Consider the following 12,576-nt stretch of genomic DNA (forward strand, 5'->3'; position numbering starts at 1 on the left):
TATCACCACCACTCGTCTATTTCACGAGTGTTATTAAGGCAAATTAAATGTATGATTTCTATAATTAAAATTGTTAATTTTAAAACAACTATGTCAAAGACTTCAGAACGCTCGGGGAGTATGAGGTTCTATTAATTGATTTAGAGCGATGAAAATTTATTCTTAGTTAAAAATATACATGCATATTATTTTTACCTAAAGAGCCTGGAGTATTTAGCATTGACTCATGTCTTAGAAGAAGGCTTATACTGTTACTCGCTGATAAGATAACGAATAGACGCCGCCGTTGTTTCGTCTGCGTCACCCGCACTGGCCGCGCTCGTATTAAGCTGGCTTTTATTGATTTACTTACTCATAGCGGCTTGCGGCTACATTCAGACTTACAAAGCTATTTGGCACGTTCTATACATACGTATATGAGACTGTTAACTACTGTACCTTTATTTTATAATACTTGTAATGTTATAAACTTAGGCTAGGTGTTTTATGCTACCAGTAGCGGCTCAAAAGTTAAGGTTTTCGTATTCCTAGAACAGTTGCTGTGTATTATAAAACCAGTAGCACTTAAAGCTAGCTGAGGAGTCTACTCGATTTCTCATTCGTATGAACAAAATTAAAGCCGGATCTCCAAGCATATTGGGTTTTTATACTACATAATAATGTTAAATAAATAGTGTAATATGGTTTCTACTTACACATATTAACTGACTTAAAAACGAAATCTGTTCTTTATTATGTAATAGATACGGTAAGACATAGTTATATAACAGTAAGGGCAGCTTCACAGTTCAATAAGTGTAAAATAACCTATCTGCTATCGACACAAGCACTACTAAAAATACGTCTAGGTAAATCTGTTATTTACTATTTACACATATTCACAATTGATAAAAAACATTTTGACTAAGCTAAATGTTGTTTAATTGTAGAAGCATCTTTTGCTTTTTACGTGATTAATAATAATCTTATAAAAGGAATAATACTGATAAATGTAGTCTTGATTTAGCACCGGGATGTATATGGATCCTTCTTCTTCTATTCGCTAATCCGTAACATTGTTCAACTTAAACTTAAATATTTACATAAAATAAGTATAAGTTATTTAACTAGTCCAGCATCTTTGGCCATATTGTGGAACAGGGAGTTCTTGTCCTGAAGTAGTTGTTCTGGCGGCGCGAACTCGACGAGCCGACCCTTGTCCAGCACCATGACCTTGGTGGAGTCCATGATGGTGTTGAGGCGATGCGCGATGGTGAGCACGGTGCACGCCGCGAACTCGGAGCGGATCGTTTTCTGCAACAGTCGTCAGTTAGTACCAGTTACATAGGTATATAGTTATATGCTACTATAGTATGGTCACCTGGATGAGCTCGTCAGTCTCCAGGTCGACGGCGGCGGTGGCCTCGTCCAGCACGAGCAGCGGGGTCTTGCGCAGCAGCGCCCGCGCCAGGCACACGAGCTGTCGCTGTCCCACCGACAGGTTCTCGCCGCCCTCCGACACCTCGTGGCGCAGCCCCGCCTGCAGCCCTGCACATAACAAGTAGGTACTAGGCGACTAGGCGAGCAGGTGTAATGTAGTACCGAGTGCAGTACACTCACCCTGCACGAAGGGCTTGAGGTGCGCGTGCTCGAGCGCGCGCCACACGTCCTGGTCCGAGTACGTCTCGAAGGGGTCCAGGTTCATGCGCAGCGTGCCCGAGAACAGCACCGGGTCCTGCGGGATGATGGTGATGCGCGAGCGCAGCTGGTGCAGGCCGATGCCGGCGACGTCCAGCCCGTCGATGAGGATGCGGCCGCCCACCGCCTCCACGATCCTGCACACGAGTGACGTCACACGGCGGTGAGCTAGTGCCAGTGCACTAGTACACGGCTGTAAGGCTAGTCAGTACCTGAACAGGCCGAGCGTGAGCGTGGACTTGCCGGCGCCGGTGCGGCCGACGATGCCGAGCTTGTCGCGCGGCGCCACCGTGCACGTCACGTCCCGCAGCACCGGCTCCGCGCCGGAGCGGTACGCCAGCGTCAGCCCTTCCAGCTGCACGGCGCCCGTCTCCGGCCACGAGGCGCGCGGGCCCGCGCCCACGGTCCACTCCGCCTCCTGCACACAAACACACAAACACACAGACACACGTTAATACACGCTACACTTGACCGACTCGCTTCCGACGTGCTCTTATACTCACTTGTTCGGTCTCGGCGTACTCCTTCATCCGCTCCACAGACACTATTTTGTTCTCTATTACAGATATCGTTTGGACTAGCCAAGTCAAGGTTTTAGTGATCTAAAAATAAAAAAAAATGAAAAATAATTAAGCAACCTAAATATGTGCTACAGAGTATGAAATAGACAAGTCATTGCGGGGTGGTAAATTCATACCTTTAAAGTGTAGCTGAGGGAAAGTCCTGCCAGACCAGGACTGATATTTTCTCGGCCCATGACTACGAACAGCGCAGCAAACAGTAGTATAAAGTTCCCAAGAGCATTAAGTCTAATAGCTAGCCACCTATCTGCGACCGCACTCAGATAAAAACCTGCCTGGAAATCATCCACCTTCTCTTGAAAATCTGTGACAAATCTAGAAGTAAAAGGAACAATTATCTACTCAGTCTTAATCATTATTATGTTATACAAGAGCACAAGGTGTATCAGTAGGCTACGTACCGATCCTGAACTCCAAAAGCACGAATACTAGTGGCACCCAAGATACTTTCATTAAAATGTGACAATATTGGAGAGCGAGCCACTGATTTAATTCTCATGAGTTGCCGCGACGTCGGCACGTAAAACCTTTGTATCACGTAGTAGAGGATTCCAATAGGTAATATTACCACCAAGAACATTGGTGTCGAGTAACTTACAACAAATATAGTTCCTAGCACCTGAAAGAAGAAAATGAAGTGCATTGAATTACACGGTAAATTGCTATCGGAGAACACATTCAGTCGTCGATGTCACCACTATTTGGTTTTTAGACAGTTTACGTTTGTCCGTCTAATTTATTACTTTCAAAAGCTGCACCTAATAGAAGGATGTAAGTATTAGAAAAATCTTATGTCCTAAGGTTTAGATGCGTTACTGGTCTAAATTAAGATCTTAAAGTCCGTTACAAGTGCTTTAAGGACTGTGTTAAATATTACCTCTAATAAGTTATTCAGTGCGTTAGAGATATGCCAAGGGATGACAACATCTACGGAGTCCACATCAGTGGAGAACCTGGACACAATGCGACCGACCGGTGTCACTTCGAAAAATTGTAACGGCGCTCGAAGTATGTTCTTTAATAGCACCTCGTGGAGAATTCTAGCTGCTTTCATACTTGCCAAGAAAGGTAAGAGGTCACTGAACAATGCCATTATGGCTGAAAAGAAACATAAATAATTAGTTCATGATCTTACGTTACTAATGTAAAGATTCAGGCGGAAGCAAAGCTAATCTTAGCTTTTTTGTGCAAGAAGCAATGAAGCCCGTTAAAACGAAAATGAAGATATTTATATTTACCTTGACCAAGACTCAAACCGCCGAATACTCCTAGATACATGTCTCGTTTCTTTGTGTCAACTGTTCCATTCACAAGCTGCCAAGATAAATAAACATTTAAAATGTATGTCTCAATAATCTCTAACTCTAATGCAACTAAATGTGCATAAGTTCATACCCTTTGAAATGATGTGCCATAATTATGCACTATGAAACTTTGAGTAAATATAAAAATATCGTTATTTCAACGGTCTAGTTGAGGCGCCCATAGCCAGTTGCGCTCACCGGTCGGTAAACGATCTGTGAGTTAAGCAACCCTTGGCGCGGTCACTCTATAGATGGGTGACCGCATGGTGGTATTTGAACTGGGCGTCTCCGTGCTTCGGAGGGCACGTAAAAAGTCGGTCCCGGCTGTTGTCTACTAAGATAACAGTCGTTAAGCCATGTCAAAGGCCTTCGGGCGGCTTGAACAACTTTGACACTAGGTTGACCACTAACCATACGATAAGAAGAAGAACGGTCTAGTACAAAAAAGCTAAATTTTAAGACTTAGGTATCATATATCTTTGAAAAGGTGCGTCCACATTTAAGTTGAATGGCACGCAGCAGTTTAGCGGGCTTATCACGTATCTCAATTGACAACTAGTGTAACATCAAATTGATGATCACTATTCAGTACATTGATGCTTTGACGTAATGTGTTATATCTATACTAATATTATAAAGCTGAAGAGTTTGTTTGTTTGAACGCGCTAATCTCAGGAACTACTGGTCCGATTTGAAAAATTCTTTCACTGTTAGATAGCCCATTTATCGAGGAAGGCTATAGGCTATATATCACGCTAAGACCAATAGGAGCAGAATACCAGTAAAAAATGTTACAAAAACGGGGAAAATTATGAGCCATTCTCTCTTATGTGACGCAAGCGAAGTTGCGCGGGTCAGCTAGTCTCATATATACGCGTACATCGTTTGGACAAGCGTCTGCTTAACACTGTATAACAACTTACCACATTGTCATCGTCGGACCAACGCGCAAGCCAAAAGTTAGTCCCGACTTGCAAAGAGTTCAACAGTATGTATATAAAGGCAGTCGCCACTGATGCTGCAACACCTACGTTCGACAAGTAATGCTTGTAAACTGCCCATTTAACCTGGTCAGCAAATAAAACACTACATTTGTCACTGACTAAAGGGCACAGCATAAAAATACTTAGGGATTAATTATTTTTTATTTTATTATGATTGCCTCCACTGCGCCATGCAGTGGTTTAGGTCGCCACGCCGCTGTACCATTTGTTTGCGTCGGGAGGTCGTGGGTTCGACTTATTAGGCCTGGTTGCACTTTGTGTCCGCTGTTTCTATGTTTGTAAAACTCCCCACGACACAAGAGCAATACTAACTCAGTGAGGGAGTTGTCTTTTTTTAATTAAAAATGAAATAAAATAAATAAATGATTCTTCACCGTTGCTAGAATTTGCAGACTGTTCTATTGTTAGGCTCAATTCTTTTTAAATATATTCTTAAAACAGATAGCTGCGAGAATAAAACGGGATTTTTACCTTTCCGGTCTCTGTTGTCTCTGCTTCAATTAATTGATCCAATTCCTTCGCTTCCTCTTCTTTCGTTTGTTCTTTATTTGACTTCTCATCACGTTCACCTGAAAATACTTAGTTGTTAAAAATAACTGTTAACTAAATAGAAGCACATAGTTGTGAATTGTTATATTTTATTTAATATCAGATAAACCTATTATTAAACGTCAATTAAGTTTGGTTAAGACTTACCGCCGCCACCGGAGTCTTCAGACCGTGCTCCCGAAGATATCGACCGTGCCCATTGTAACTTACGTTCACATTCAGGACCAAGTTTACCCTCCAGATCTTGTTGGATATTTTCTAAATCTGTAGCAAGTAAGTAAGAAACAAACAATGGTTTTGCATATTTCTTTTTTCATTTTTTTCGTTACCTTTACGAATAGTATCATTTTGTATGCAATGATGCTGTTGGCTTGCAAAAGTTTACAATACTCAAAGATGACAATCCAAAAATGACATTAAACTGCAGCCTGTGAATTTAATTTTCGGCCAGTAAGGAGGAAGGGGTTACTTCTATTCATCCCAAAATTGTTACCTTTAGCCTCAGAGCTCTGTTCAGTAATGGTTGAATGATGCAGCAAATATTCTGCAAAATCACCCTTTTTCTCGAGCAGCTGCTGGTAGGTGCCGGCCTCGGACACGTGGCCCTCGCGCAGCACCAGCACCAGGTCTGTCTGCGCCAGGTACGACACGTTGTGTGTCACCCACACACGCGTCTTGTTCTTGAGCAGACCACTGGGACCGATCACCTGCACACGACACACACGTACATATCGGTCACCTGTCGGTCGTCTGTCGGTCGCCATGTTGTCGTCGGCACTGGACTCACCTTGTCGAAGATGTGTTTCCCGACGTGCGAGTCGACGGCGCTGAGCGGGTCGTCCAGGAAGTAGTTGTCGGCGTCGTAGTACACCGCGCGCGCCAGAGACACGCGCTGCTTCTGACCGCCAGACAGATTTATACCTTTCTCGCCTATTTCCGTTTGATCGCCACCAGGTAGCACGTCGAAGTCGGGCTTGAGCGCGCAAGCTTTAATAATTTTGTGGTATTTACTTTTGTCAAGAGTTTTACCAAACAAAATATTATTTCGGACAGTATCATTTTGTATCCACGACTGCTGCGTGACGTATGAAGTAACACCTGAAATTGTTTACGTTTTAACCAAATGTAGTACACATGTTGGACACCGAATGTGATATCCTTCTAGAATTAATCACATACCCTTTACATTGACTCTTCCAGAGACTTTGTTCATTTCTCCGAGCAGCGCGGCGAGCAGCGAGCTCTTCCCGGAGCCGACAGCGCCGACGACGGCGACGAGCGAGCCGCGAGGAATGTGCACGTTGATGTTCTGTAGCAGAGGCTCTGCGTCATCATCCTCCCACGAGAAATTACCGTCTTCTACCAAGATTTGGCCCGCTGAAATTACAGCAATGCGTTATTTTTTGATTATTGATAAAGTACATACGGTGTAAAGGGTATGAAGTACATGCCCTAATTTATCTATATTTGAGTATACCACTTCTCACACTTTTAACTGACGATTAAGGAGATGCGGCGTGTCATGCTATCTACTTACATTTGTCTGGATTATGGTCAATGATACTTGTGTCCAATTCCTCGGAGTTCAAGAATTTATTCAGTCTCTTGATACTAACATATGTCTGTGAAGAAAGTATTTACTTTATTTATCTTATCGGCAATTGAACCCCTATTAAATTGGTAAGTTACTAACCTGTACTACATTCGATAAAACATTAGGTAACATTAACATTGGAAACCGAAGTATATTGAAAAGAGACAATGTGACGAATACTTTCTTCGCATCGAGGACTTCTTTATCGTTTACTAACACATAACATACGAACGTCATCATTGACACCTGGAAAACACGTGATAATAAGTCTACATTAAGTTCAACTAGCCATTAGATTTTCTTGAAGAAAAAATATCTATGCTAAAAGACAGACCAGTAAAGGTGTGCAAAACCAAACAAATGTTGATGTTGAATTGTAAAATGCCATTTTCTTCAGTTCCTTAATTTCCTTGTTCCTTATTTTAAGTACGTGTTCTTGAAAGCTGAGCTCCCATCCATACATTTTAATAACCTGCAAAACAATAACTAAGGTTAGACTTCACCCTTCAGAGTGCATCCATAAGGCGGGTGTCCGATTTGCCGAACTAGCCTATATCAGCCACTTTTCAAGGTTTCATTGGTCTAACGTTTTCTCACGAATTTGTGTCTTCGCACATTATCATGTAGGTCCATTTCTGTTTTCTATGATTATTTATCTCTTACCTTAATGCCGTTTAGAATTTCGTTCATCAGTTTTATTCTTTCATCTTTATATTTCATTAATCTGCCATGTAGAGTTTGTTGTAAACGAGCAAACAGACCGTTGAATGGCATAAGTACGATGATAACTGCCAAACCGGCTAAGACAGAGGGACCTAGGATGCCCCATAAGAAATACAAAGCCAGTGATATTTGCAAAGGTGCAGACCAAACCATATACATAAAGGTCAAATCGCTAAATCTGAAATTAAACATCCATACTAATATTATAAATGCAAACGTCTGTCCGTCTGTTAAGCTTTCCCTTAAAAACCGCTGAACCAATGGTGATAAAATGGGGGTATTTGAAGATGAATGAACGCGGCGTCAAACCTTTTTTTATAACCAACCCTCAATGGCCTAAAAAGTGGATGAAAGTTTATGCAGAGCCGTAAAGCAGAGCTGCACGGCTCAGTCAGTAATGATCAAATATTGTGAAATGTTATTAACATAATAACAGGAAGTAATGTATTAAAATCAACATACAAAATTAAATACACGCAACTATTTGTGTAGGTTTAGAAACAGAAGATTCTTCGTGCTGGATGACGCTATTGTGTGTTGAGATTTTACGTGCTTTTTGCGTTTTGTAAAAAAAAAGAACGACGATATCGTTTACCTGTCCACATCAGTTGACATCAAGTTAATGATTTCTCCGACAGTATTCTTCTTCCTAGCTTCATTAGACAAGCTAAGGGCTTTTCTGTATACCATGCTACTTAATGAACTTCTAATTTTGATGCCGACAGTGCATGTTTTCATAAAAGTCTGTCCAAGCAATACAGTTTGAATGGAAGCGCAGGCAAACATGGCTATGGCGTAAAGATACCCTCTCCAAACAGGCTCATTGCCTTCAACAAATCCTATGAGTAATCTGGAATGTAATATGTATGCAAATCTCACAAATTATTATGAGCCGTCAAGTTCACTATATACGTCGTTTGTATTTAATTTCAACACTGCAGAAATATACTTTGATAGGTAGCTTAGTAGCAGTAATAACTAGAACAAACTTACCTCAGTAACTCTGGTGATGCAAACGTAAGGATATCGGTGACAAGCCTTATGATCGTCCCTAATATGAATTGTGCGCCGAAAGCTACGCACACAACTGGTAGAATGGATACCGAGGATTTTTCGGATTTTTGATTCATTAGAAAAGAAGTTTTGGAACAGTTTATGTCGTCTGTTTTTCTGCATCTTAAACAAGACAAATGTCATACACATTTCAAGAATTAAGTTAGTCAAATGAAAAGGAAACCGGGCCACAATTCCGTTCCGTTGTCTAGCAAGAAAGATAACTAAGCAGGTGCTGTTATATGTGTTACAGATACTTACGATTCTCGCTTTTTCAATGCTCTATTCCAGAATTTTTCGAATCTTGTAACGGCTTCTTTTGAAACAAGCTGAGGGTTCAGTCGCCACAAATCTTCTTCAGTTAGAGTTCTCCGGTAGCCTGTTATGGCAATTGGATCGAACCAACTGAACGTGAGTCGACTGGGCACGCCTGATGAGTTCTCAGGACTTTGTCTCTGTTGATAACTTGACAGGTAAAGATACTATACAGAATCAAGCTTACATAACCACAAAAGATAAAGTGAAAATAGAATACCTTTTCCGAATACACGTAGGGTGTATCTCTTGGTGGTAAATCAGCGAAACAACTTAAGATAAACATTAATATAATAAGAGTATAGTACACGATATAACTAGCAAAATGATATCGGACATTGACGTCATTGTTAGTATTGTTGTTCATTATTTCAGTCCTGAGTTGGGGCAAGCCGGCCAAGATAAGAAGAAGCCAGAACATGAAGAGCACTCCAGAGGTCCTCAAGCCATACTTTCTGTTGTAACATAATAATGTTGCTGATAGTGCCTGAAAGATATTATACCTATATAAATAGGTTGTTTAATTGTTCACTGTACAGGAAATAGATCTTAGTATTCCAACAATTATTTTGCTTTTTATATGACAAACATCTTTCTAATTAAACAACAAACCAGTCCCAGTATATGTCATAGTAATAAAACTACTCAAGAAACGATTTCTGCGAACTTATTCTTGAGTGAAAATACTTACTTAATGTATCGCGGTTTCTAAGAAAGTATACTTAAGTTTATATCTCTAATCAGAACAGACTAGATAACGAAATTACAATAATAGATATTTGTTACCATAAAGCAGATAATCTTTTGCGATATCACGAACTCGGAACTGATATATCACTCATTAATAAAACTTAGCTTCCGTTTGCCGCAGATACGTATGGAATTTAGAATATGTCCTTTGTATCCAGATTAAAATAAATATATTTAAGTACCTATATAAAGTCACATCAACAAAAAAAGTTATTTAATGTTTTATTGTCAAGTATTCAAGTAATTATTTAATAACTCTTTTTCTTTAAATATACTTATCTAACACATACTAATATCGATTGCTGTCGCTCTATACATCTACGTTAAGTTCATTACGAACTTTAACACTATTGCATAAGAAGATACCATCTTTGTTGTCATTAAATTTTTTTGTCATTCAAAAGCTATTAGACTAATGCCCGTTTAATTGAAAATATTTGCATTGACGTTGCTTCTTTGGTTCTATATAACCACAAACCACAGCGGAGCAACGGGTCGATTAATTCATTGGAGCAGTGTTATCTTAACCAGTAGGTTGTTTAATACTATAAAAAGCCATGACCAGAATTAACAGACATCAGACTATTAGAGAAAATGAGGTGTTTATGTAAAAAAATTGCTGGTCTCAAAAACTGAGTTTTTTTTTCGTGAAGTACTTACCAAAGTAAGCAGTTTTATGATAGGATTGTAATAATCAACATCAAGGACTCTGGCACCATACTGTCTCGATGACACATAAAGGACTTGACCAATATCTATGAAGTGCAGTATAATTAACAGGAGTGTTACAATTAACTTGCTGATATTTAATTTGTTCCATGGTATGTTGGCCTCTTTGCTCTTCATCATCTGGTACACTTCGATGAACGCTGCCAGCCATAGATACAAACACGGGATCCACACTAGGACAGTCTTTTGGAAGCATGGTGTGAAATCTCCGTTATCCGTGTACCCTGCTAAGCTGCTGTTCTAAAATATGGAGTGGAAATATATTCAGTATACTTTCATACATATAATACAAGTACCTACGTGTAATAAACGTGCCAGCCAATGACAGTCAAAGTCATTCGAAATGTCTACGTTATCCAAGGCGGGAAAGGAAAGTACTGTCTCACTTACTCAAAATCCTGAATGATCAAGAATCAATATGTTTAAAATAAAATTGAATCTTAGTAAACATCGCAACTCGTCACCACTTTTTGAAATTGTTCGTTAAGATAAAAATAAATTGGGGTCCTCCGGGACGGGGGCCTCGGGGATCGGGGTAGTCAGGGAATAATCCCCGTATTCTTGGGTGAATTGTAATACTAATACAATGATTGTATACATGTGTAGGCTATAACTGACTACGTTTGGCGTCGAATATTTTTATAATTAGCCCTTTTAGCCTGAATTAATTATGAAGCTATTTATATCTTTATACGCTAGGCACCGGAAACTAGAATATATATTTACTTAGTAAAACACTCATCACAAGAACCACTATGCGATGACTCAGCCGTTACAATCGTCTATTCTCTATGCGGGGATTCCCCGAATATCGAGCAATAACTAGTGTCAATATGCCTTCGTTTTCGCAGGTAGTCAATATGCAATATGGGATAAAAACCAATAAAATTAATTTGTAAAACAGGGAGAAGCAGTTTAGTTTACGATTGGTATAAGACTTAATTTAAGGTCTTCAGTACTTACTACATAAACAGATGATTCACTGCAAAGAACTATTTAACAACTCTTTAAAAGCATGTAGAAATAAGCGGCCAAGCATATTATTATATTAATACTCTCCCTGGTATCCTCCCTGCTATTTAGTTTTATTGACACCAGCCAACTGTTGTTTTTTTAGGCCTTTGTTTGTAGTGTCCAGGTGGGTGCACAATACACGGATACACTCTCTCTTCCCTTACTCTCATAGCCCGGCGGCATGGCTTATCAGTGAGACACTGAACAGGCACAGAACAGCTTTACGAGCTCTCCGAGGCGCGGTGGTTGACCATCTCGACTTCCTAATTCCGGGTAATCTCTGAGATATTCTTAATAAAAAATTCGGTATAGACTTTTTGGCCCGACGCAGGATTCGAACCGGAGTCGCAGTTGCATACACTAGCGAATGCGCCCAGGGGCAGGCAAGCATATTATTATGAGCTCTATGAATTGTCCTATGGTGAATAGAAGTATGTCGTATACGTCTATTGCGGGATCTAACCACTAATTTGCAACAAAGAAGATTTAGAACACAACCAGTGTTAAATTCATGATCTGTCCTAAAAATGTCCAGGAGTGTAAATTTTCATTGAATGTATTATTACTATGCTAGTATTAGCCACTAAATAAATCAAAATGAGTGTCGTGCCCGAAACATTATAATGATTGAAAATAATAAGATGTATGGTTTGGGGTAGAATTTTACAGTAGACTACCTACCCATTTGTTAGTACAAATATTACACGTTTCAGATTTCAGATTATCAAAATGTTTATAAAGTTAGGTATAATATATTTAAAACGATATTTCTTACCCGAAATGTAGATCCACACAAATTATCTATTGTAGAACTGTTATCCATTATTACTATGCCTCTAAGTTTTATAAAAAAATTAATTTCAATTTCCCGCCATATATTCAAATTTAGAACTATGATTTTAACAATGGAAGTTGACCACCACTATAAAAAAGTTCACATTAACTAAATGACAAAAACAGTCATAACTTTAAATTAAATTCTCACGTAACTTTGACGTTTCAGTTCAGTTGTTTTGTTTCACAGACCTAGTGACCTAGTACACACTTTGTAAACAAAAGCACTCTGTGGACCTAATACAAGTGATAATAAAGCCTGTTAGTTTAACCACTTCATTCCCTTTCACTTCAACATTTAGTGTTGCCACCGATGTGAGTAATGTTTGAGTAGGTAGGTGTTTTAATAGCACAGTTTATAATATTAAAACATTTAGTCGATTCGGTCTATTTACTCATTGGATTACGGTCGAAATTCTTTCTTCTAACGAGGCTTATGACCATTATTT

General features: G+C 39.6%; 1 protein-coding gene across 2 annotated transcripts; it reads right to left on the bottom strand.

Moving 5' to 3' along the window:
* Positions 1 to 720: 720 nt before the first annotated feature.
* Positions 721 to 12,401, bottom strand: LOC142975744 (multidrug resistance-associated protein 1-like). Of its 2 annotated transcripts, XM_076118781.1 has the most exons (25): positions 12,069 to 12,401; positions 10,211 to 10,519; positions 9,021 to 9,287; positions 8,747 to 8,940; positions 8,426 to 8,608; positions 8,028 to 8,282; positions 7,373 to 7,610; positions 7,044 to 7,181; positions 6,809 to 6,955; positions 6,653 to 6,737; positions 6,295 to 6,492; positions 5,903 to 6,213; positions 5,609 to 5,822; positions 5,263 to 5,379; positions 5,038 to 5,135; positions 4,486 to 4,629; positions 3,497 to 3,572; positions 3,136 to 3,356; positions 2,660 to 2,877; positions 2,375 to 2,573; positions 2,181 to 2,279; positions 1,890 to 2,095; positions 1,600 to 1,814; positions 1,361 to 1,527; positions 721 to 1,293 (listed from the first exon to the last, which is right to left on the bottom strand). In XM_076118781.1, exons 1-25 carry the CDS (start codon positions 12,114 to 12,116, stop codon positions 1,099 to 1,101), a joined length of 4,542 nt encoding a protein of 1,513 aa, XP_075974896.1. In that variant the 5' UTR covers positions 12,117 to 12,401; the 3' UTR covers positions 721 to 1,098. The 2 variants fall into 2 exon arrangements, with proteins under 2 accessions (XP_075974896.1, XP_075974897.1); XM_076118782.1 differs by lacking the exons at positions 7,373 to 7,610; positions 8,426 to 8,608; positions 8,747 to 8,940; ... (1 more) ...; positions 10,211 to 10,519; positions 12,069 to 12,401 and having other exon boundaries at positions 749 to 1,293; positions 8,028 to 8,042.
* Positions 12,402 to 12,576: the final 175 nt, after the last annotated feature.

This window comes from Anticarsia gemmatalis, chromosome 9 (genome assembly GCF_050436995.1).
Source record: "Anticarsia gemmatalis isolate Benzon Research Colony breed Stoneville strain chromosome 9, ilAntGemm2 primary, whole genome shotgun sequence".
In the NCBI taxonomy this organism is placed as follows: domain Eukaryota; kingdom Metazoa; phylum Arthropoda; class Insecta; order Lepidoptera; family Erebidae; genus Anticarsia; species Anticarsia gemmatalis.